General features: G+C 42.3%; 1 protein-coding gene and 1 long non-coding RNA gene across 2 annotated transcripts; one reads left to right on the top strand and one right to left on the bottom strand.

The window, feature by feature from the left end:
* Positions 1-779: 779 nt before the first annotated feature.
* LOC129867319 (putative ferric-chelate reductase 1) lies at positions 780-16,103 on the bottom strand. The gene is made up of 11 exons (XM_055940644.1): positions 16,019-16,103; positions 11,371-11,566; positions 9,307-9,446; positions 8,994-9,082; positions 8,487-8,883; positions 4,102-4,185; positions 2,546-2,637; positions 2,396-2,454; positions 1,869-2,018; positions 1,492-1,535; positions 780-1,284 (listed from the first exon to the last, which is right to left on the bottom strand). Exons 2-11 carry the CDS (start codon positions 11,564-11,566, stop codon positions 1,186-1,188), a joined length of 1,350 nt encoding a protein of 449 aa, XP_055796619.1. The 5' UTR covers positions 16,019-16,103; the 3' UTR covers positions 780-1,185.
* A 378-nt stretch (positions 16,104-16,481) lies between these two features.
* Positions 16,482-24,638, top strand: LOC129867321 (uncharacterized). The gene is made up of 2 exons (XR_008761601.1): positions 16,482-19,725; positions 20,124-24,638. It is a non-coding gene; the product is annotated as an uncharacterized LOC129867321 (long non-coding RNA).
* Positions 24,639-25,427: the final 789 nt, after the last annotated feature.

The following is a 25,427-nucleotide window of genomic DNA, read 5'->3' on the forward strand; positions in this document are numbered from 1 at the left end:
GTTGGGGTTGATTCAGCATGTCCATTTCATAATGGGAAGTCCTTATGAATATACCTTGGCAATGGACACTGTCAACTTGAAGAAGATCATGTTCACACTGACAATATAGCATATGTGTAATGGACAATGTCCAATAGCCATATATTGGCAATGGACACTGTCCAACTGCAGTATAACATGTTAAGACTGGCAATGTATTATGTGTATTGGAATATTATGTGTATTAGCAATACATTACAATGGGCATTTACCATCACGAATTGGACATGCCCTAATATATTGCTGAATATGCCCAATTGTCTGGCTCGTTGAACTCGAGATTACCTTGCAGTGATAGTGGTTCCTCTCCAATGCTCATTGATGTTGATTTCAGCCTGTCCATTTGGTGATGGTAAATCCCTGTTTAAACTTATTGGAAATAGACTTCCTGGAAGACCAGGCCTTGGGGGGGGGGGGGGGGGGGCGGCCTATTTAATTAGCACCCACGGACGTTTAGTAAGAGACCGTCCATTTGCCTTATGAAAATCCTCATCAATCAGAAGGGAGCTGCCACAAGTGTCCCTTATGTAGGTATGTGCAATTAATTATCGGGTAGAACAGAAAATCAGCAGGCTCTGGACCTCGTAGTACACTTGATGTAGGCTATACGTGTGCTCTAGCCAACAGTGCACTAAATCTGTGCGCTGATGACTAGAGCACATTGCCAATACCAGAGTGCACACTTGCTATATAACATACATTTTTGAGTGAGAAAAGTAGAGTTGAAAATGCAATTGAAACCCATTTAACTTGTTTTATTCGGTACATGGGAATTTAACCGCAAAAGGTATTTTTATGTGCACTACGTAATCTCACACATCCTTTTATGTGCAACAAGTCAATTTGATGAAAACAACTATGGTGGAAAAATGTGCATATTGTTTTATGTGGATTTTAGAATAATTGCATGAAAATCTGTTGCCATATGGATTGAAATTTAGCTATAGTAAAACATCTAAGTATTCATGATACAGTATAAACGTGTATTGTAACCCAAACCAAAAATAAACAATGATAAACAAGGGTTAAAGTGCATGTGTGACATACAATATGTTACCAAGTGGATAACACGTATCTACAGTATAAACCTACTGTCATAATACATGTTTTAATGTAACGACGCAAACCTCTTGCTTTACACCGTCCTTATGTCTCATAAGTATATATTCCAATGATAAGAGCCACTGTAAAACCCAAGTTGCCCAGAACGAGGATAACTTTGAGGATTTTTTCAAAAGAGATTGTCTGAAAAGAAGAAAAAATTACTACAATTTTAAAAAGTGACATGAAAATGTGTTTTGACACATTGCATTTCAAAGCACCCCCTCCCCACATGTATTCGGTCATCCAATCATAATTATATATAAAAAAAAACATTCTTATGATAAGTATTTTGTGATTTTAGGTTGAAAGTGGAGGCAACACAGTGACCTTTATAATATGATTACTTACCGTTCTCTTTGGCACAATCCATTTGTCATCAATTCCTGAATTTCCTGCGAAGGGAACAGAAGACAAAACCATATTCAAATCGATTTACATTTTTAAGAAATGCCAATATCTTAAACGGTGAGATGAGACGTTAATGTTCGCAGGTTGACGTTTATTGTCATGATTCTTGTCCTGGAGGCAGAACTGAGCAATCGTACTAAGGTATAGATGAAAAGTAAAAATGGTCTATATTGTAAAATAATTGTGGGGGGAAAAAAGTTTTTGGTCCTAATTTAAGGTTTGGGTTAGGCATTAGGGTTATCACTATTCAGAGCTGCCTCCAGAACAAGATTCATGACAAAAAAAACAGTAACCTGCTTAATATTTACAAATCTTACTTTTCTTCTGGTAACTCTGGTTGCAACAGAGGTATATGAACATCAAGTAGAACAGAGCCACCCAGGCTGTATACCCTCCCATCACTTTCATGCGCCAGTGTATCGAGCAGCACTTCTCAATTTCCTCCAGACCCACAAATATGGCCACCACTGTGTTAGAGAGTGGGATGAGAAACACAGAAGGAGAGAAAAGCGCATGTAGCTTGAGTGAGAGCGATGTTGGGAACCATTACATTGTACTACTAACTAGGTTGAGTAAGCTAAACCTGAAAATGTGATCTCATTCACTGTCAACACCGCAACACACAGGGTAGGTATACTGTAGTAAGCCTTCTACAGAACTAATCTAACACTCAGAGATTGTTGATTTTGTTCGCAACCTTACAGGGTTCCACTGAACGAGAAGAGAAAGATTTCTTGTAAAATATAGGTTAGATCTGACGAGTCAACTATGTAACCCCATGGAATCACATGAGCTATGACATATTGTTCTCCTTCAGTTATAATCAAAAGGTGAAGTTCCTTACTGGTAAAAACCTCCGTTGTGAAGGCAATCACTCTGAGAACCAAATCACAGATGGACCTCCTGAAAAAATATACATAACATCTTTACTAGTGTGAGGTTCAATTCAGGTACTTTCAACACACATTTTCAGGCTTTGATCTGAGGAACTCACAGTTCGTGGCTGGGCCCAAAGGGTAGAAAAACAACAATCGTTTGTCCCAAGCTCAGGACCATTGCCACACCCACAACAGCCACAAGAGTTATCTATAAGACAAAAGCACACACACACACATTTCATCTCCACATGGAGTTTACCCCAACCCTGAATAGCAGAACAGTGTTCTGGCAGGAAGAAAGTCTATTCACTAAAAACTGGTTAGTTTGGGTCCTGGGGGGTGATTGGCTGAAACTGCATTCAAACCATTTATATTTAAGTGATAATGCTCTCGAAGCTGGTGTTTGGAGGATATTATTGGCATGGGTATTCGACGAGGGCCGGCAAACCGTGCCAATACATCCTCCAAATACTGGCTTCGAGGGCATTATCACTTTTATTCAACGGGTTACCAATATATTTATATAATGACTGACATATTTTCATTTAAAACTTTATTTTGATTAATTTATTCATACTATTTTTTCCTTCCACAAGATATAGTCCTGACACAAATCTAGGGTTGCTACCCAAGCCGGCTGGTCGTTCGTTCTATTGGTTCGGTTGCCAGAGGCACGACCCAGTCGTTCTGTTCTGTTTCTATGGACGCAACCCCGTCGTTCATTCTAAATGTTCCATTTTCATACTGGCTGGCAACGTACTTATCTCTTGCTTGCTAGCTAGCCAACTAAGGCTAACTTACAGTCACATCAAACGTCAAAAAGAATAACAGTAGCTGCATTTGCATTTGTTTAAGCTGTTTTCTAGTGACATTTATTTGGATACATCCATAACAATGAGCTAATGAGTCGCGATTTTGCCTGGTATAGAAAATGTTCTCTCTCGTCAGGACACTACTGTTCAGAGGAGCTAGCCAACAACACAGCAACACAATCACTTCAAACGGAAGCTGGAAAGACTGCAAACTAGCTGCACTTCGTTTAGTTTGACCTTTATTCAATTGACAGTTCTTTGTATATTTTCATAAAAATTATGCCAGCCGATTTATGATTTAGACTGGCTAGGAAACACTGCCTGCCTCTCTCTAGTCCCGACCCCTACATGTTAATTACCATGGGACAGCTGGAGATCGAATTTGAATATTAAAACAATGTTGCAAATGTCAGAGAGACAGGCAGCCAGGTTTATACAAATCTCCACTGTTGAAAACTAGATGTTTGTCTAAAAGAAATCTGATAATGTCTATATGCTTTTTATAGTGGAGATCAAGCTTATTAAGTGCCTGGCTGGGTTGATGAGACAGTGGATTGCACAGTGAGATGGAACAGAGTAAATAGGCATTTTAACATCATAGATTTAGCCGGTGGTAACATGTGGAATAGATACGGGCTGGAGTGAGGTTTTAACCGATCAGCATTCAGGATTAGAACCACCCGTTGTATAAATTACATTATAAACTGGGTGGTTCAAGGCCTGAATGCTGATTGGCTGTCAGCCATATATAAATATACACATCGTGCCTAAAAATCTGCTCATAGCCGTGGTACTGTATATTTCTCAATATACCATACCCCTTTGGGGATTATTGCTTAAATAAAGTCATTGATACTCACTTGTATTGGCTCCCATAGCAGCAAAAGAATAAAGGCAATGATGGCTACAACCATTGAGAGAGGACACAACAAAATCTTGAACAACTGCAACAAAATAACAACTGTTGTCAAATCATTGCCCAGCATTCTGCTCATAGAATAGACAGTATGGCACTGTAGACACTAAACATTTCCAGACAAAAGATCAGTTGGATAGGTACTGCTTTAAACCAGAATCATCTACACCATGACTAAGTGCAGAAGGACCATAGAACAAAACATTCCGGTTCGTATCCACAAAGCGTCTCAGAACAGGTCCTATGAATCCTATCAGAACCTGTTTAAACAAAAAAAAAAACTCCCAGCTCGGAGTAGGTTTTAGGGTCAAATAAAATCAAATTTTATTTGTCACATACACCTGGTTAGCAGATGTTAATGCGAGTGTAGAGAAATGCTTGTGCTTCTAGTTCTGACAATGCAGTAATAACCAACGAGTAATCTAACCTAACAATTCCACAACAACTACCTTATACACACAAGTGTAAAGGGATAAAGAATATGTACATAAAGATATATGAATAAGTGATGGTACAGAACGGCATTGGCAAGATGCAGTAGGTGGTATAGAGTACAGTATATACATATGAGATGAGTAATGTAGGGTATGTAAACATAAAAGTGTCATAGTTTAAAGTGGCTAGTGATACATGTATTACATATAGATGTTAAGACACTGCCCAGACAAACTCTGCACCAGGAGTAAAATCAACTCATTTGTAACGATCGTCGTAATCCTCCTCCTCGGACGAGGAGGAGAGGCGAGAAGGATCAGACCAATATGCAGAGTGGTTAGTGTCCATGATATTTTAATGAAAACAGACTGAACACTTAACATACAAAAACCAACAAACGTGACAAACCGCAAACAGTCCCGTGTGGTGCTAACACAGACACGCGATACAACCACCCACAGCCACCACGTGAATCACAGGCTGCCTAAGTATGATTCTCAATCAGGGACAACGATTGACAGCTGTCTCTGATTGAGAATCATACCCGGCCGAACACAAACATCCCAACATAGAACAAACACATCGACAACCCACCCCAACTCACGCCCTGACCAACTAAAATAATACAAGAGAAAGGAAAAACAGGTCAGGAACGTGACATAACCCCCCCCTTAAGGTGCGAACTCCGGGCGCACCAGCATAAAGTCTAGGGGAGGGTCTGGGTGGGCGTCTGTCCACGGTGGCGGCTCTGGCGCTGGTCGTGGTCCCCACCCCACCATAGTCAAACCCCGCTTCCTTGGCCTCCTCCCAATGGCCACCCTCCATGTCAATCCCACTCTACCGAGGGGCAGCACCGGACTGAGGGGCAGCATCGGACTGAGGGGCAGCACCGGACTGAGGGGCAGCACCGGAATGAGGGGCCACACCGGAATGAGGGGCCACACCGGAATGAGGGGCCACACCGGAATGAGGGGCGGATCCTGGCTGGCTGGCTCTGGCGGATCCTGGCTGGCTGGCTCTGGCGGATCCTGGCTGGCTGGCTCTGGCGGATCCTGGCTGGCTGGCTCTGGCGGATCCTGGCTGGCTGGCTCTGGTGGATCCTGGCTGGCTGGCTCTGGCAGCTCCTGGCTGGCTGGCTCTGGCAGCTCCTGGCTGGCTGGCAGCTCCTGGCTGGCTGGCTCTGGCAGGTCCTGGCTGGACGGCTCTGGCTGGTCCTGGCTGGACGGCTCTGGCTGGTCCTGGCTGGACGGCTCTGGCTGGTCCTGGCTGGACGGCTCTGGCTGGTCCTGGCTGGACGGCTCTGGCTGGTCCTGGCTGGACGGCTCATAACAGACGGACAGCTCTGACGGCTCGGGACAGACGAACAGCTCTGACGGTGATGTGCAGGCAGACAGTTCATACAGCGCTGGGCAGGCAGACAGCTCAGACACTGGCTGCGCTGGAGAGGAGGAAGGCTCTGACCGCGCTGGACAGGTGGGAGCAGTTGGAGAGAGAACCCGGAGAGACAGCCTGGTGCGGGGGGCTGCCACCGGTGGACTGGTACGTGGAGGTGGCACCGGGTACACCGGACCGTGAAGGAGGACACGCGCTCTTGAGCACCGAGCCTGCCCAACCTTACCAGGTTGAATGGTCCCCGTAGCCCTGCCAGTGCGGCGAGGTAGAATAGCCCGCACTGGGCTATGCTGGCGAACCGGGGACACCATTCGTAAGGCTGGTGCCATGTATGCCGGCCCGAGGAGACGCACTGGAGGCCAGATGCGTTGGGCCGGCTTCATGACATCCAGCTCGATGCCCAACTTAGCCCTACCAGTGCGGCGAGGTGGAATAGCCCGCACTGGGCTAAGCACGCGTACTGGGGACACTGTGCGCTTTACCGCATAACACGGTGTCTGACCAGTACGACGCCCTCTCACTCCACGGTAAGCACGGGGAGTTGGCTCAGGTATCCTACCCGGCTTTGCCACACTCCTCGTGTGCCTCCCCCCCAATAAATTTTTGGGTCTGACTCTCGGGCTCCCAACCGCGTCGCCGCGCTGCCTCCTCATACCAGCGCCTCTCTGCCTTCGCTGCCTCCAGCGCCGCCTTGGGACGGCGATATTCCCCTGGATGAGCCCAGGTCCTTTGCCGTCCAGGATCTCCTCCCAAGTCCAGGAGTCCTGGGTTTTTTCCCACTGCTGTCGCCTCCCTTCTCCACTCCGCTTGGTCCTAGATTGGTGGGTGGTTCTGTAACGATCGTCGTAATCCTCCTCCTCGGACGAGGAGGAGAGGCGAGAAGGATCAGACCAATATGCAGAGTGGTTAGTGTCCATGATATTTTAATGAAAACAGACGGTACACTTAACATACAAAAACCAACAAACGTGACAAACCGCAAACAGTCCCGTGTGGTGCTAACACAGACACGCGATACAACCACCCACAGCCACCACGTGAATCACAGGCTGCCTAAGTATGATTCTCAATCAAGGACAACGATTGACAGCTGTCTCTGATTGAGAATCATACCCGGCCGAACACAAACATCCCAACATAGAACAAACACATCGACAACCCACCCCAACTCACGCCCTGACCAACTAAAATAATACAAGAGAAAGGAAAAACAGGTCAGGAGCGTGACATCATAATGGTAATCATTACATTTTGAGGTACCGCAAAGGAAATATAGAGCTCTATTCATTCCGTATCGCCGAAGCTCAGCATTACAGCGTGATTGAAATTTAAAGGCAATGTTCCTGCATTAGCATTTGGTATAGTTTACGCATGACACGATCACTTTGTTGGTATGCATAACCTTTTTCTAAACCATTTCTGATATTCTGAATAATGTGATTGACATATTGCACTGAATCATTCAGTGTGATGGTATGTTAAAATTGTTATAAAATTACCATTATATTAACACACTCATCCATCCCGTTCAACAACTCTGAATCTCTTTAGCACAGTAAGCATCAAGTCACTTGCCGATAGTGTTTCATAAAACGAAGGGCCAGCCCTAGCCATTTGGGGGCCCTAAGTAAAGTTTTGTTGGTGGGCAAAACATTTGAGAGGCCACACTCTTGGTGGTTTTAAAGTACATTTGACCATGGGGTGCAGAGACAATGTTGCAGTTTTAAAGCAAGTTTGCTGCAATTCTAACTCTCAACAGTAAGTTGGGACTCTGACTGAGTCCCCCCCCCCCCCCCCCCCCCAGAAAATAAAATAATAATAACTGAGTCGGGGACCCTAAGCGACCGCTTATGCCTAGGGTCAGCCCTGATAAAACACTTGAAAGGTCTTATAATTTTAGCCTAACACAATCAAAATTAACATAAGACCTATGCTTTCCATTGCCCAATTTATAGGCATGCCCGATATAGGGATAACTTGAAATAACATGATATACACCAATGAAATAATAAAAACATGTGATTATTTATTAGACTAGCTGTTATAAGTATTTAGGCATATCATGTGAATCAGGCCTCGTGTGAAATCATTCTCAAAAGCGCAAGAGATACTGTTGCATGTAGGGCTAGATTATTTATGGATTGATCATATAGAAATATCAAAACATTATTCTATGGTGCAGGAACCACTGACTCGCTGTCCTTTTCTATTATCAACACACCTGCTGGTAACTCTTAACTGGTTAGGACAGCTCATGAGGTTTAATAAATATCTGTTGACTAGGTGGGACTCTTATGACTAAAGAAGAGGTTTTATGTATAGCTTTTATTTTTACCCATAAGAGTAGGAGTAAAATGTCTCTATTCTCCACACTAACGACCAATTTCCTACTCTGAGACAATTTGTGGATACGTCCCCAGCTGTACGAAGTCATGGAGATTTCCCTAAACAAGACACTGAAAGAACTAGAAGTTAAATATTGAAATCCATATTATGACTTACCTTATGCCAAAGTGTCTGGCCTTTTGGAAGACTCATTACCAAGAGTGAAGGCCGAATGAGAGTGCTAATAAGCATACACGTAGAGGGTGCAGATGTGTGCAGTGCAGGAGTAGGAGTAGTGATAGTAGGAGTAGTGATAGCAGGAGTAGTGATAGTAGGAGTAGTAGTAGTGATAGTAGTAGTAGTGATAGTAGGAGTAGTGATAGCAGGAGTAGTAGGAGTAGTAGTAGGAGTAGTAGTGGTAGTAGTAATAGGGGTAGTAGTAGTGATAGTAGTAGTGATAGTAGGAGTAGTGATAGTAGTAGTAGTAATAGGGGTAGTAGTAGTAGTAGGACAGGTGGTGATGTTAATGGCCTCTGGTATCCAGAACTTCTTCATGTTTTTAATAAATGTGACTCTGAAAAATATAAAGAAACATGCTTTCAGACAATGTCCCTTTTACTGTAGTGCGACAACAGCATGTTAAAGTAAATTCAATCATGAATAAATTAATGCATGAATAATGACCTGAAATAGAAAAGTCCATTGTATGGTGCTCTCCACTTGGCTTCAATGAATGTCTTGGCTTGGTTGTTGGGTTGAGTAACAGCAGCTGCCTACACACACATTTTACAGTCATGGACAGACTGACATCAAAGGTGCCATACAGTTCATTTCAAAGCTCCTTAGCTTGATAACACCTTTTTACCAGTATCATTGTCTGATCATGAGACTGATGCTTGACCATGTGAGATGAGGAATAAGGAGGGTAAAATAAACTGCAATAAGAGGGTAACTAAGCAACAAGAGGGGGAAAACACTTCTATTAGAGCAGACTCACTGGATTGCCATTGCACTCAAGAAGGCGGCTATGAGCGGGAGTGAGCAGAGTGAAGGTGCCAACAGCAGGTCCATCCTGTGATTCCCTAGCCTCCAACAGAAACCCTTTAAACGGAGTGGCAGGATCAGCTTGGAGTGACACTGTAACACATTATTAGAAACATAGACAGGTTCATACTTTTCAAACACAAAAATAGTCATCTATTGTAGGAGGTACCAACTATACTGAACAAAAATATACATGCAACGTGTAAAGTTTTGGTCCCCTGTTTCATGAACTGAAATTAAAGATCCCAGACATTTTCCTTATGCACCTAAAGCTTATTTCTCTCAAATTATGTGCACAAATTTGTTTATGGCCCTTTTAGTGAGCATTTATTTTTGCCAAGATAATCCATCCACCTGGCAGTTGTGGCATATCAAGAAGCGGATTAAACAGTATGATCATTACACAGATGCACCTTGTGCTGGGGACAATAAAAGGCCACTCTAAAATGTGCAATTTTGTCACACAACACAATGCCACAGATGTCTCAAGTTTTGAGGGAGTGTGCAATTGGCATGCTGACTGCAGGAATGTCCACCAGAGCTGTGGCCAGAGAATGTAATGTTTATCTCACTACCATAAGCCACCTCCAACGTTGTTTTAGAGAATTTGGCACTATGTCCAACTGGCCTCACAACCACAGGCCATGTGTAACCATGCCAGTCCAGGACCTCCACATCTGGCTTCTTCACCTGTGGGATCGTCTGAGACCAGCCATCCGAACAGCTGAGGAAACTGTGGGTTTGCACAACCAAGGAATGTCTGCACAAACTGTCAGAAACCGTCTCAGGGAAGCTCATCTGCGTGCTTGTCGTCCTCATCAGGGTGTTGACCTGACCGCAGTTTGGCGTCGTAACCGACTTCAGTGGGCAAATGCTCACCTTCAATGACCACTGGCACGCTGGAGAAGTGTGCTCTTCACGAAGGAATCCCGGTTTCAACTGTACCGGAAGGATGGCAGACAGCGTGTATGGCGTCTTGTGGGCGAGCTGTTTGCTGATGTCAACGTTTTGAACCGAGTGCCCCATGGTGGCAGTGGGATTGTGATATGTGCAGGCATAAGCTACGGACAACGAACACAATTGCATTTTATTGATGGCAAATTTAATGCACAGAAATACAGTGACGAGATCCTGAGGCCCATTGTCGTGCCATTCATCCAGCGCCATCGCCTCATGTTTCAGCATGATAATGCACGGCCTCATGTCGCAAGGATCTGTACACAATTCCTGGAAGTTGAAAATGTCCCAATTCTGCCTGCATACTCACCAGACATGTCACCCATTGAGCATGTTTGGGATGCTGTAGATCAATGTGTACAACAGCGCTTTCCAGTTCCCACCAATATCCAGCAACATCGCACAGCCATTGAAGTGGAGTGGGACAACATTCCACAGGCCACAATCAACAGCCTGATCAACTCCATGTGAAGGAGATGTGTCATCCTGCATGAGGCAAATGGTGGTCACATCAGATACTGACTGGTTTTCTGATCCACACCCCTACCTTTTCTTTAAAGGTATCTGTGATGAACAGATGCATATCTGTAATTCCCAGTCATCTGAAATCCATAGATTTCCTTATATGAATTGTAACTCAGTCAAATCTTTGAAAGTGTTGCATGTTACGTTTTATATTTTTGTTCAGTGTATAATGTGTTCTGTACCATCCACTATTAGGCTTCACATATATAATACATAATGTAACCCATGGTTCATCAAGCTTGTCTGACAAGGCCAATTAGGGTTGCGTTTACACAGGCAGCCCAATTCTGATATTTTTTCCACTATTTAGTATTTTGACCAATCACATTAGATCTTTACGAGTCAGATCTTTTCAGAGCTGATCTGATTAGTCAAAAGACTAATAATTGAAATAAATATCAGAACTGGGCTTCCTGTGTAAATGCAGAATATTGGATTCTTTATTCTTAAATGCATTTATTAATTTACTCCAAGTTGCACACATTTATTCACATGCACACAAACACACACACATTCAGGGTGCTTTGATCTTTACCTATAGTCTCATCTCCTGCAGCACTGGAACAGAAATGTTTTAGGACACTAAACGGACCACTCTCAGGTGTGGGAGAACCATGTAGGGGCAACATTGTGCCACAGGACTTGTCAACCATACCGTTACTAAAACCAGTCACAGTTTCAATGGTGGCAATGCCAATCAAAATGGCGAGGGCCATTTGGGCGGAGCACATCTGAAAAACAGGGTTGTGTCAAAGCACTGTTTCTTAAAATATCTTAACTTCCACAGTCAGACTGCAAGCAGTGTGGTAATATGTATATAAAAGTAAAGTACCCACCATGAGTGTATTTGACCCCCAAACCTTGACTAAGGTAAGCTAGGCTACAACAATCAGCTCTACTGTAGAAATTTGAGGATAATTTGCATCAAATCAGTGTTTGATTACTTTATTGGGGTCTTAATTGTAGATGGGTTGCCTCCCACATGAACAATGTTCCAGCATACTGCCCTAGGTCTGGGATTTCTGAGACTAACTTTGAGGCCAATCAGATTTGACAAGGGTTTTTACTAAGAGTTGTAAAATCATATGCAGTAGTACTATTGAGGAAAATGTCCATTAAAGTCTGGTGTCAGAGATGCCCATTATCTATAGTTATAACATCTGTCTAGAAACGACTCCATGCGTTAAAAGCCTATGCGGTACACAGATAACAGTTTGCAGACGGCACCAGACCTTGATTTAGGCACTTCTCATTTTTGGGGAATTACGACCTGGTTTATCTATAAAAATAGCCTATTGCTGGCACAGATTCACACGCCGAGGCAGAAAAGGTTGATCAAAGCGGAATGAAGGCGGGATCTTTATTGAATAGCAATGGAGAGTGGGCATTCATTTCCTGATTCCGCTTCGTTCAAATGTATTTGCTGCTAGTCTGTGAATCTGTGGGTGACAGTATGGTGTTCGAGATTGCGCAGATTGTAAATGCGCCAGGCTGAATGGCAAAATGCGCTGTTCCAAATTGTCAAATGATGGTTTGTAAGGTCATGAAAGTCACGGAAAATAGTTTAATAATTGTTGAGGAAGGCACAGTGAGGAAGGCACAGTGATGCCGAAACATTGGTAAATACCCATTTAATTGCTGGGAGATTATACATGGAATGTGCGACTTTATTTTGTTAGTTTATAGATTATTCCCCGTTAGTAAGCACATCCACACAAACTATTATTCTGGGTGTCCGCCAGCTCACAAAAAAATATATATAATATAATTCATGAAAGCACACTATTGAATATGATCAATCAATAAAAAAACGACATATAAGGCATTATCGGAATGACCCTTCAGTACATGTCTGTGGTGCTGCGTGTGTGCCATTGTGAGTGGGCCGTTGCCCGATGAGAGAGAGTGCAACATTTCAGTGTGTGTGCAACACAATTTCACACTCTATTCGTGGAAATACCTACAAAAAGTATTTCAGCAGGTTTTGTGCATTTTTGTGGAGCCTACATTACACAATTGTCTTCAATGCATTTAATACAAGGCTCCACTTTTTCGTTTACATTACACCATTTCTTTCATAATGCATTTTACAAGAGGCTATTTCGAATTTTATGAGGGTTGCCAGACTGGAGAAAAATACATTTCATTATTTATTTTTTGGGGTATTGATAAAGGTATTTGATTGGAGAATGGGGATACACACACTCACCTTGTTTGTATTCATGTTATAGCCAACTCTTGACTTTTGTATGAATTATTTTGTATAAAATATTTGTGTTTATTTACATCCTATGGGGTTTAAGATAAAGGGAACAGTGGTATAGAAGAGTATGACATTAATTAAATACTCTAAGCTATGTTCATTGTAAGCAGCAATTTCCAGTGAGAAATACTCAGTCTGAAGCCATTTGGCTATGGGTTTCACAGCCCTATAACAATGATAAAAGTTATATCACCTTTAAAATAGGTTTATTTGCATCCTCTGGGGTATAACATGTTGGGTAAAGTGGTACAGGTAAGTCTGACATATAACCCCTAACTTGTTCAGTCTTTGCCAATGAGAATCAAGAGGGGTCTAGCTTCGTCCTTCATGACTGGGAAAAGCCTTGATTCTAGGCCGTAGAAAATCCTCCATCCATCTCATTAGATCAGAACAGGATGGATCAACAGTGATTCATATTACTGGTTTGCATCCTAAAAAAAAGGATAGTTGTGTTTGCTGCATAACACACTTCCATTATTTGTCTACCCATATGATGTGGATCATTGTCAGGTTATTGATATTTAAGCTTCAGTAACAAAATAACACCATGGTTGTAATAACACTTTACACAGGTCCTTTGTAAATGTGTAGAATGTGTTTGCTTAACGTATGTCAATTCAACAGTCACAGAGGATTTTCCTCTGAATAACTGGTCAGGGCATAACACTTTCCATTCAGCTTCATGCATCTTTGATGTAAGGCTTAATCACACCTTCACTGAATAATTCTATCCGTCATGCCCATTGTTCACTAGACATATCAATGTAATTACACCCAACACAATGTTGAAAAACAGAATGCTTCCCAACACTAGATCACAGAACTAGACGTGAGCTGGGATGTGATCCCAACACCGCCACCAATGTAGAGGAAGAAAGTGAAAGCTGCAACAGGGACTCTAACCAGGGCTCATACATTGCAAAGTGAGCGCTAATGGCCGTTGCCATGAAAGCTTAGTAGGCCTCTGGGCAGACGCAGTAGGCTTATAATGCTGGCATATGCCTTGTTACAATAGCCTAAGTATATAAAATGACTGACATGACTGTAATGATCATCATGAAACGACCTTGGAAGTGCCATAAGTGTAAGCCAACATAATTCATTATTTTACATTAACCTGTTTAACTGCATTGATATGGCTTAATTGATCATAGTCCAGACTCATTACAGTTGCAAATACCATGCAGTTGCACCAGGGGAATTCTGTTTCCCCACATTTACTGATGCATTTCCCATCATAAAAATGTAACCCCATTCCCAATCAATACCTTAATTGATACCACACAAATCAAAACGGACAAATACATATTTTTACTCCAGTCTGGCAACTTCAGAAAATCCGACATAGCACCAGTATCGCAGTATTAAGAGAAAACAAGCATAGAAAACAGCATTGGCATTAATAATATAAGTATTTTGGTGAGAACCTGGTTGATTGGGTTGTTAACACGTTTTTTTTATATGAATGTGGGACAAAAGAAAAGGCAGTGTAGAACACCATTGCCCAAAATACATTGCTCTAATAACTTTCAAACGATTATTCTGACAACAAATTATTTTCCTATGAATGAAATCCCACAAAAATGTGTCTTTTCCTACCAAAAACACACAACATCTGCTGAAATACTTTATGTATATTTTCACGAATTGAGTGTGCAATTGTGTTGATATTTGAGCCTTATATATAATCATGCATAGTTAGATACTTTGAAGTAGCCTACATTATACACTTGATTCCTGATTTATTGAATGAGGGAATCATTTTATAAAGACAAAGGTATTTGGTAAGGGTGGCAACCATCCTCCAGGATAGCTACTGGGTGTGCAGACTTTTGTTCAAGCCCTTGTCTTACCACAGTGTGGCCTAAACATCAGCTGCTCTACAGGACCTTGATAAGCAGACTTTTGGTGTTTCAGGGCTGGATCAAAACCGAAGCCTGCACACCCAGAAGCTCTCCAAATGGAGGGTTGACCACATGTGACTAACAGTGCAGTTCTATTTGGGGCGCTAAGTGCCTTGATCAAGGGCACAACGGCAGGAGGTGGTAAGTCTACATGGGATCAGACACAGCAGCTTTCCAGTGTCAATAATGCTTACTATTTGGGCTATAATAATAGTCATGGAGAAATAATTAACAGTGAATAATCAGAAGCCACTATAGCATAATGTCATTTGTGAATTTCAGTGAATGGACTGACTTGGAAAAAGACAGCTCCTGCCCTTATTCCATCCCAAGTCAAGGACTGGGTGGCACTTGGAGACAGTCAGTGACAGTATGTTACACAGTCAGGCAAAGTTTTTAAGTAAAAATACTTTAAAGTACTACTTAATTCGTTTTTTTGGTATCTGTACTTTACTATTTATATTTTTGACAACTTTACTTTTACTTCACTACATTCCTAAAGAAAATAATGTACTTTTTACTTCATATATTTTCCCTAACACCCAAAAGTACGCTTTATATTTTGAATGCTTAGCAGGACAGGAAAATGGTCTAATTTACACACTTATCAAGATAACATCCCTGGTCATCCTTACTGCCTCTGATCTAGTAAATTATGTCAGTGTTAGAGCGTTCCCCTGGCTATAATTACGTTTTAAAAAACAAGAAAATGGTGCCTTCTGGTTGGCTTAATATAAGTAATTTGAAGTGATTTATACTTTTACTTTTCATACTTAAGTATATTTAAAACCAAATACTTTTAGACTTTTACTCAAGTAGGATTTTACTGGGAGACTTTCACTTTTACTTGAGTCATATTCTAATAAGGTATCTTTACTTGTACTCAAGTATGACAATTGGGTACTTTTTCCACCATTGATGTTACAGAATGTAACCAAAGATATTTAAGGCCGATAACAGAATGTAGAATGGACTAACGAAATTATCACCGTAAAGAAAATTGTTTTATTTCTTACCTTGATTCAGGAAGGAGCGAAGTACGTCGCCAACGCGCGGAAAATGGAATGCCACTACACAGTTTGATACGTATCAGTGGGGATGAGAAGTCAGTATACTCCAATAAATACACTGTCATTTCCGGTCACAACTTGTAGACTTGTTTACGTGCGGTTTGTTGCTAACTGCCAATTTTACGGTTTTTTACTTTTTAATGGCCGTTTATATTAAAAAATGTTCCTATCGCTCGACTTTTTTCATTAATTTTTTTCACCCTGGACGCCTTATCTGGACGTGGTTCGTAAGGACCTCCACCAGCCGAAGCTAAGTAGTAACATTAACATGATGCCTTGTAATTGCAGTCACTGTACTTAGAATATACAGAACGATCGCATTATGGCGAGGAGAGCTGTGCTGCAAACCCAGCTTCAGACGCAATCGTTAGGCAAGGGTAATTTAAGTGTAGGAAAGGATGAAACAGCGTCTGTGCCACCAGTAAGTACAGATAGTAGTATAAATCCCTGCGCACAGTCCCCGCAGCCGGACAATTTTCTCATGAAATCTATGCAGCCTACTCACTTTTTATAGCTACTGTTTACAGGCCTCCTGGGCCATATACAGCGTTCCTCACTGAGTTCCCTGAATTCCTATCGGACCTTGTAGTCATGGCAGATAATATTCAAATTTTTGGTGACTTTAATATTCACATGGAAAAGTTCACAGACCCACTCCAAAAGGCTTTTGGAGCCATCGACTCAGTGGGTTTTGTTCAACATGTCTCCGGACCTACTCACTGCCACAGTCATACTCTGGACCTAGTTTTGTCCCATGGAATAAATGTTGTGGATCTTAATGTTTTTCCTCATAACCCTGGACTATCGGACCACCATTTTATTACGTTTGCAATCACAACAAATAATCTGCTCAGACCCCAACCAAGGATCATCAAAAAATCATTCACCGTGCTATAAATTCTCGGACAATCCAAAGATTCCTAGATGCCCTTCTAGACTCCCTCTGCCTACCCAAGGACGTCAGAGGACATAAATCAGTTAACCACCTAACTGAGGAACTCAATTTAACCTTGCGCAATACCCTAGATGCAGTCGCAACCCTAAAAACGAAAATCATTTGTCATAAGAAACTAGCTCCCTGGTATACAGAAAATACCCGAGCTCTGAAGCATGCTTCCAGAAAATTGGAACGGAAATGGCGCTACACCAAACTGGAAGTCTTCCGACTAGCTTGGAAAGACAGTACCGTCCAGTATGGAAGAGCCCTCACTGCTGCTCGATCATCCTATTTTTCCAACTTAATTGAGGAAAATAAGAACAATCCAAAATGTATTTTTGATACTGTTGCAAAGCTAACTAAAAAGCAGCAATCCCCAAGAGGATGGCTTTCACTTCAGCAGTGATAAATTCATGAACTTCTTTGAGGAAAAGATCATGATCAGTAGAAAGCAAATTAGGGACTCCTCTTTAAATCTGAGTATTCCTACAAAGCTCAGTTGTCCTGAGTCTGTACAACTCTGCCAGGACCTAGGATCAAGGGAGACACTCAAGTGTTTTAGTACTATATCTCCTGACACATTGATGAAAATAATCATGGCCTCTATACGTTCAAGCTGCATACTGGACCCTATTCCAACTAAACTACTGAAAGAGCTGCTTCCTGTTTGGTCCTCCTATGTTGAACATAATAAACGGCTCTCTATCCACCGGATGTGTACCAAACTGACTAAAAGTGGCAGTAATAAAGCCTCTCTTGAAAAGGCCAAACCGTGACCCAGAAAATATAAAAAACTATCGGCCTATATCGAATCTCCCATTCCTCTCAAAATTTTTAGAAAAAGCTGTTGCACAGCAACTCACTGCCTTTCTGAAGACAAACAATGTTTGTCCCCATCATAGCACTGAGACTGCACTTGTGAAGGTGGTAAATTACCTTTCAATGGCGTCAGAACGAGGCTCTGCATCTGTCCTCATGCTCCTAGACCTTAGTGCTGCTTTTGATACGATAAATCACCACATTCTTTTGGAGAGATTGGAAACCCAAAATGGTCTACACGGACAAGTTCTGGCCTGGTTTAGATCTTATCTGTCGGAAAGATATCAATTTGTCTCTGTGGATGGTTTGTCATCTGACAAATCATCTGTAAATTTCGGTGTTCCTCAAGGCTCCGTTTTAGGACCACTATTGTTTTCACTATATATTTTAGCTCTTGGTGATGTCATTCGGAAACATAATGTTAACTTTCACTGTGGATGACACAGCTGTACATGTCGCTGAAACATGGTGAAGCCCCAAAATTGCCCTCCCTGGAAGCCTGTGTGTCAGACATAAGGAAGTGGATGGTGGCAAATGTTATACTTTTAAACTTGGACAAAACAGAGATGCTAGTTCTAGGTCCCAAGAAACAAAGAAATCTGTTAAATCTGACAATTAATCTTGATGGTTGTACAGTCATCTCAAATAAAACTGTGAAGGACCTTGGTGTTACTCTGGACCCTGATCTCTCTTTTGACGAACATATCATGACTGTTTCAAGGACAGCTTTTTTCCATCTACGTAACATTGCAAAAATCAGAAACTTTCTGTCCAAAAATGATGCAGAAAGATTAATCCATGCTTTTGTCACTTCTAGGTTAGACTACTACAATGCTCTACTTTCCGGCTACCCGGATAAAGCACTAAATAAACTTCAGTTAGTGCTAAACACGGCTGCTAGAATCTTGACTAGAATCCCAAAAAATGATCATATTACTCCAGTGCTAGCCTCTCTACACTGGCTTCCTGTTAAGGCAAGGGCTGATTTCAAGATTTTACTGCTAACCTACAAAGCATTACATGGGCTTGCTCCTACCTATCTTTCCGATTTGGTCCTGTCGTACATACCTACACGTACGCTACGGTCACAAGACGCAGGCCTCTTTACTGTCCCTAGAATTTCTAAGCAAACAGCTGGAGGCAGGGCTTTCTCCTATATAGCTCAATTTTTATGGAATGGTCTGCCCACCCATGTGAGAGACGCAGACTCGGTCTCAACATTTAAGTCTTTACTGAAGACTCTTCAGTAGGTCATATGATTGAGTGTAGTCTGGCCCAGGAGTGTGAACCCTATTACAGGGGCTGAGTCACTGGCTTACTGGTGCTCTTCCATGCCTTCCCTAGGAGGGGTGCATCACTTGAGTGGGTTGAGTCACTGACGTGATCTTCCTGCCCCCCCCTTGGGTTGTGCCGTGGGGGAGATCTTCGTGGGCTATACTCGGCCTCGTCTCAGGATGGTAAGTTGTTGGTTGAAGATATCCCTCTAGTGGTGTGGGGGCTGTGCTTTGACAAAGTGGGTGGGGTTATATCCTGCCTGTTTGGCCCTGTCCGGTGTATCGTCGTACGGGCCCAGAGTGTCTCCCGACCCCTCCTGTCTCAGCCTCCAGTATTTATGCTGCAGTAGTTTATGTGTCGGGGGCTAGGGTAAGTCTGTTATATCTGGAGTATTTCTCCTGTCTTATCCGGCGTCCTGTGTGAATTTAAGTATACCTTCTCTAATTCTCTTTCTTACTTTCTCTCGGAGGACCTGAGCCCTAGGACCAACTAGGACCAACAGGACTAACTGGCCTGATGACTCCTTGCTGTCCCCAGTCCACCTGGTCGTGTTGCTGCTCCAGTTTCAACGGTTCTGCCTGCGGCTATGGAACCCTGTTCACCGAACGTGCTACTGTGACAGGTTAAAGGAAATACTAATAGCCTGTTATACATTAAAAAGTATTAGTAAGTTCATAGTATGTGAGGATCTTAAAACATCTAAGGTTAAGAAGATCATGCATTCAGTATTAGTTGATAGATTGATAACATTTATATAATTGTGTTAAAATCCGTCAAGCATACAAAGGGTACGAATTGTGAGAGGAATGTGTAAACGTTATGTTGATTACTTTATGTTGTCGTGGGTAAAAGTGTTAATCTGTGATCTACTAAATGCTCTTAATCTATGAGCCTGAGATCGATTGCTCTGGTCTCCACTCAAGTTCACAGAGAAATCGCGGTCTTTTTCTCATTGCACTAAAAGTTTCAATGAGGTAACATTACCGTATCACAGTCGTGATTCTTTCTCCCCTTTTTCAGGGGTGTAACACTACCTGTCCCAGACCTGCTGTTTTCAACTCTCTAGAGACAGCAAGAGCAGTAGAGATACTCTGAATGATCGGCTATGAAAAGCCAACTGACATTTACTCCTGAGGTGCTGACCTGTTGCACCCTCGACAACCACTGTGATTATTATTATTTTACCCTTTTGGTCATCTATGAACATTTGAACATCTTGGCCATGTTCTATTATAATCTCCACCCGGCACAGCCAGAAGGGGACTGGCCTCCCCTCATAGCCTGGTTCCTCTCTATGTTTCTTCCTAGGTTCTGGCCTTTCTAGGGAGTTTTTCCTAGCCACTGTGCTTCTACACCTGCATTGCTTGCTGTTTGGGGTTTTAGGCTGGGTTTCTGTTTGAGGTCGACCGATTAATCAGAATTGACGATTAATTAGGGCCAATTTCAAGTTTTCATAACAATTGGTAATCAGCATTTTTGGATGCCGATCATGGCAGATTACATTGCACTCCACGAGGAGACTGCGTGGCAGGCTGACTGCCTGTTATGCGAGTGCAGCAAGGAGCCAAGGTAAGGTGCCAGCTAGCATTAAACGTATCTTATAAAAAACAATCAATCTTAACATAATCACTAGTTAACTACACATGGTTGATGATATTACTAGTTTATCTAGCTTGTCCTGCGTTGCATATAATCGATGCGGTGCCTGTTAATTTATCATTGAATCACAGCCTACTTCGCCAAACGGGGGATTTAACAAGCGCATTCGCGATAAACGCACTGTGGTTGCACCAACGCGTACCTAACCATAAACATCAAAGCCTTTCTTAAAATCATTACACAAGTTTATATTTTTAAACCCGCATATTTAGTTAATATTGCCTGTTAACATGACTTTCTTTTAACTCGGGAAATTGTGACACTTCTCTTGCGTTCTGTGCAACAGAGTCAGGGTATATGCAGCAGTTTGGGCTGCCTTGATCGTTGCGAACTGTGTGAAGACCATTTCTTCCTAACAAAGACAGCCAACTTCGCCAAACGGGGATGATTTAACAAAAGCGCATTTGCAAAAAAAGCACAATCGTTGCATGAATGTACCTAATCATAAACATCAATGCCTTTCTTAAAATCAATACACGGAAGTATCTTTTTTTAAACCTGCATATTTAGTTAAAAGAAATTCATGTTAGCATGCAATTTTAAACGAGGGAAATTGTGTCACTTCTCTTGCGTTCATTGCACGCAGAGTCAGGGTATATGCAACAGTTTGGGCCGCCTGGCTCGTTGCGAACTAATTTGTCAGAATTTTACGTACTTATGACATAACATTGAAGATTGTGCAATGTAACAGCAATATTTAGATTTAGGGTTGCCACCCGTTAGATAAAATACAGAACGGTTCCGTATTTCACTGAAAGAATAAACGTTTTGTTTTCGAAATGAAAGTTTCCAGATTTGACCATATTAATGACCTAAGGCTCGTGTTTCTGTGTGTTATTATATTATAATTAAGTCTATGATTTGATAGAGCAGTCTGACTGAGCGGTGGTAGGCAGCAGCAGGATCGTAAACATTCATTCAAACAGCACTTTACTGCGTTTGCCAGCAGCTCTTCGCAATGCTTCAATCATCGCGCTGTTTATGACTTCAAGCCTATCAACTCCCGAGATTAGGCTGGCAATTCTAAAGTACCTATTAGAACATCCAATAGTCAAAGGTATATGAAATATAAAAAAGTATAGAGAGAAATAGTCCTATAATAACTACAACCTAAAACTTCTTACCTGGGAATATTGAAGACTCATGTTAAAAGGAACCACCAGCTTTCATGATCAATCAACCTACCAGGTACAACTCCAAATCCGTAAACACGGGCACCCTCATTGATGTCATCCTAATTAACTCGCCCTCCAAATACACCTCTGAGGTTTTCAATCAAGATCTCAGCGATCACTGCCTCATTGCCTGCATCCGTAATGGGTCTGCGACCAAACGACCACCCCTCATCATTGTCAAACGCTCCCTAAAACACTTCTGCGAGCAGGCCTTTCTAAATCGACCTGGCCGGGATATCCTGGAATGACATTGACCTCATCCCGTCAGTAGATGATGCCTGGCTATTCTTTAAAAGTGCCTTCCTCACCATCTTAAATAGGCATGCCCCATTCAAAAAATGTAGAACTATGAATAGATATAGTCCTTGGTTCACTCCAGACCTGTCTGTCCTTGACCAGCACAAAAACATCCTGTGGCGTTCTGCGTTACCATCGAATAGCCCCCGTGATATGCAACTTTTCAGGGAAGTTAGGAACAAATATACACATGCAGTTAGGAAAGCTAAGAATAGCTTTTTCAAACAGAAATGTGCATCCTGTAGTACTAACTCAAAACATTTCTGGAACACTGTAAAGTCCATGGAGAATAAGAGCACCTCCTCCCAGCTGCACACTGCTCTGAGGCTAGGAAACACTGTCACCACAGATAAATCCACGATAATCGAGAATTTCAATAAGCATTTCTCTACGGCTGGCCATGCTTTCCACCTGGCTACCCCTACCCCGGTAAACTGCCCGGCACCCTCCACAGCAACCCGCCAAAGCCCCCACCATTTCTCCTTCACCCAAATCCAGATAGTTGATGTTCTGAAAGAGCGGCAAAATCTGGACCCCTCCAAATCAGCCGGGCTAGACAATCTGGACCCTCTCTTTCTAAAATGATCTGCCGAAATTGTTGCAACCCCTATTACTAGCCTGTTCAACCTGTCTTTCGTATCATCTGAGATTCCCTAAGATTGGAAAGCTGCCGCGGTCATCCCCCTCTTCAAAGGGGGTGACACTCTAGACCCAAACTGCTACAGATCTATATCTATCCTACCCTGTCTTTCTAAGGTCTTCGAAAGCCAAGTAAACAAACAGATCACCGACCATTTCGAATCCCACCGTACCTTCTCCGCTATGCAATCTGGTTTCAGAGCTGGTTATGGGTGCACCTCAGCCACGCTCAAGGTCCTAAACGACATCATAACCGCCATCGATAAGAGACATTACTGTGCAGCCGTATTCATCGACCTGGCCAAGGCTTTCGACTCTGTCAATCACCACATTCTTATTGGCAGTATCGACAGCCTAGGTTTCTCAAATAATTGCCTCGCCTGGTTTACCAACTACGTCTCTGGTAGAGTTCAGTGTGTCAAATCGGAGGGCCTGTTGTCCGGACCTCTGGCAGTCTCTATGGGGGTACCACAGGGTTCAAACCTCGGGCCCACTCTCTTCTCTGTATACATCAATGATGTTGCTCTTCCTGCTGGTGATTCTCTGATACACTACGCAGACGACACCATTCTGTATACTTCTGGCCCCTCTTTGGACAGTGTGTTAACTAACCTCTAGACGAGCTTCAATGCCATACAACTCTTCTTCCGTGGCTTCCAACTGCTCTTAAACACAAGTAAAACTAAATGCATGCTATTCAACCGATCACTGCCCGCACCTGCTCGCCCGTCCAGCATCACTACTCTGGAGGGCTCTGACTTAGAATACGTGGACAACTACAAATACCTAGGTGTCTGGTTAGACTGTAAACTCTCCTTCCAGACTCACATCAAGCATCTCCAATCCAATATTAAATCTAGAATCGGCTTCCTATATCGCAACAAAGCATCCTTCACTCATGCAGCCAAACATAACCTCGTAAAACTGACCATCCTACCGATCCTCGACTTTGGTGATGTCATCTATAAAATAGCCTCCAACACCCTTCTCAACAAATTGGATGCAGTCTATCACAGTGCCATCCGTTTTGTCACCAAAGACCCATACACTACCCACCATTGCGACCTGTACGCTCTCATTGCTTGGCCCTCGCTTCATACTCGTCGCCAAACCCACTGGCTACAGGTTATCTACAAGTCTCTGCTAGGTAAAGCCCCGCATTATCTCAGCTCACTGGTCACCATAGCAGCACCCACTCGTAGCACGCGCTCCAGCAGGTATATCTCACTGGTCACCCCTAAAGCGAATTCCTCTTTTGGTCGTCTTTCCTTCCAGTTCTCTGCTGCCAATGACTGGAACGAACTGCAAAAATCTCTGAAGCTGGAGACTCATATCTCCCTCACCAGCTGTCAGAGCAGCTCACAGATCACTGCACCTGTACATAGCCCATCTGTAAACAGCCCATCTATCTACCTACCTCATCCCCATACTGTATTTATTTATTTATCTTGCTCCTTTGCACCCCAGTATCTCTACTTGCACATTCATCTTCTGCACATCTACCATTCCAGTGTTTAATTGCTATATTGTAATTACTTCGCCACCATGGCCTATTTATTGCCTTAACTCCCTTATCTTACCTCATTTGCACTCACTATATATAGACTTTTTGTTTTCTTTTGTTCTACTGTATTATTGACTATGTTTTGTTTATTCCATGTGTAACTCTGTGTTGTTGTATGTGTAGAATTGCTAAGCTTTATCTTGGCCAGGTCGCAGTTGCAAATGAGAACTTGTTCTCAACTAGCCTACCTGGTTAAATAAAGGTGAAATAAAAATAAATAAAATATGTTCTCATGTTCAGAGCAAGGAACTTAAACGTTAGCTTTTTTACATGGCACATATTGCACTTTTACTTTTTTTTTCTCCATTATTTAAACCAAATTTGAACATGTTTCATTATTTATTTGAGACTAAATTGATTTTATTGATGTATTATATTAAGTTAAAATAAGTGTTCATTGTTCATTCAGTATTGTTGTAATTGTCATTATTACAAATATATATAAAAATCGACCGATTAATCGGTATCGGCTTTTTTTGGTCCTCCAATAATCGGTATCAGTATCTGCGTTGAAAAATCATAATCGGTCGACCTCTAGTTTCTGTACAGCACTTTGTGACATCAGCTGATGTAAGAAGGGCTTTATTAATGAATTTGATTGAATAAGGAAGTATGCAAGAGATGCAAACAGACATGACATTTCATAATCCTAGTAGCTAGTAATACCGGATCAATCACCATATTTGGTAGATGAATTCCAATTCATATTTCTTACATATCTGATTGATCTGACCTTGACATTCCAGTTCCTGAAATAGTTCCACAAACAGGTGTAAGTAGCCAAGTGTGATCCCACTTCTGACACTAGTGTAATGAAATCAAATCAAAGGTTATTCTTCACATGCTTCATAAACAACAGGTGTAGACTAACAGTGAAATGCTTACTTACGGGTTACTTACTAAAGTATGTGGACACGTGGAACTTTCTTCCATTCAGCCACAAGAGCATTAGTGAGGTAGGGCACTGATGTTTGGCGATTAGGCCTGGCT

The sequence above is a fragment of the Salvelinus fontinalis genome, chromosome 12 (assembly GCF_029448725.1).
Source record: "Salvelinus fontinalis isolate EN_2023a chromosome 12, ASM2944872v1, whole genome shotgun sequence".
Taxonomy (NCBI): domain Eukaryota; kingdom Metazoa; phylum Chordata; class Actinopteri; order Salmoniformes; family Salmonidae; genus Salvelinus; species Salvelinus fontinalis.

Bases quoted from the DNA above. Each gene is read 5' to 3' on its own strand.
- LOC129867319 (XM_055940644.1), bottom strand. From the start codon at position 11,566: ATGTGCTCCGCCCAAATGGCCCTCGCCATTTTGATTGGCATTGCCACC. The intron at 4,186-8,486 runs GTAAGTCATAAT...ATTTTGTTGCAG, and splicing joins GCCAGACACTTTGGCATAAG to TTGTTCAAGATTTTGTTGTG. The intron at 1,285-1,491 runs GTAAGTAATCAT...TCTTCTTTTCAG, and splicing joins GGATTGTGCCAAAGAGAACG to ACAATCTCTTTTGAAAAAAT.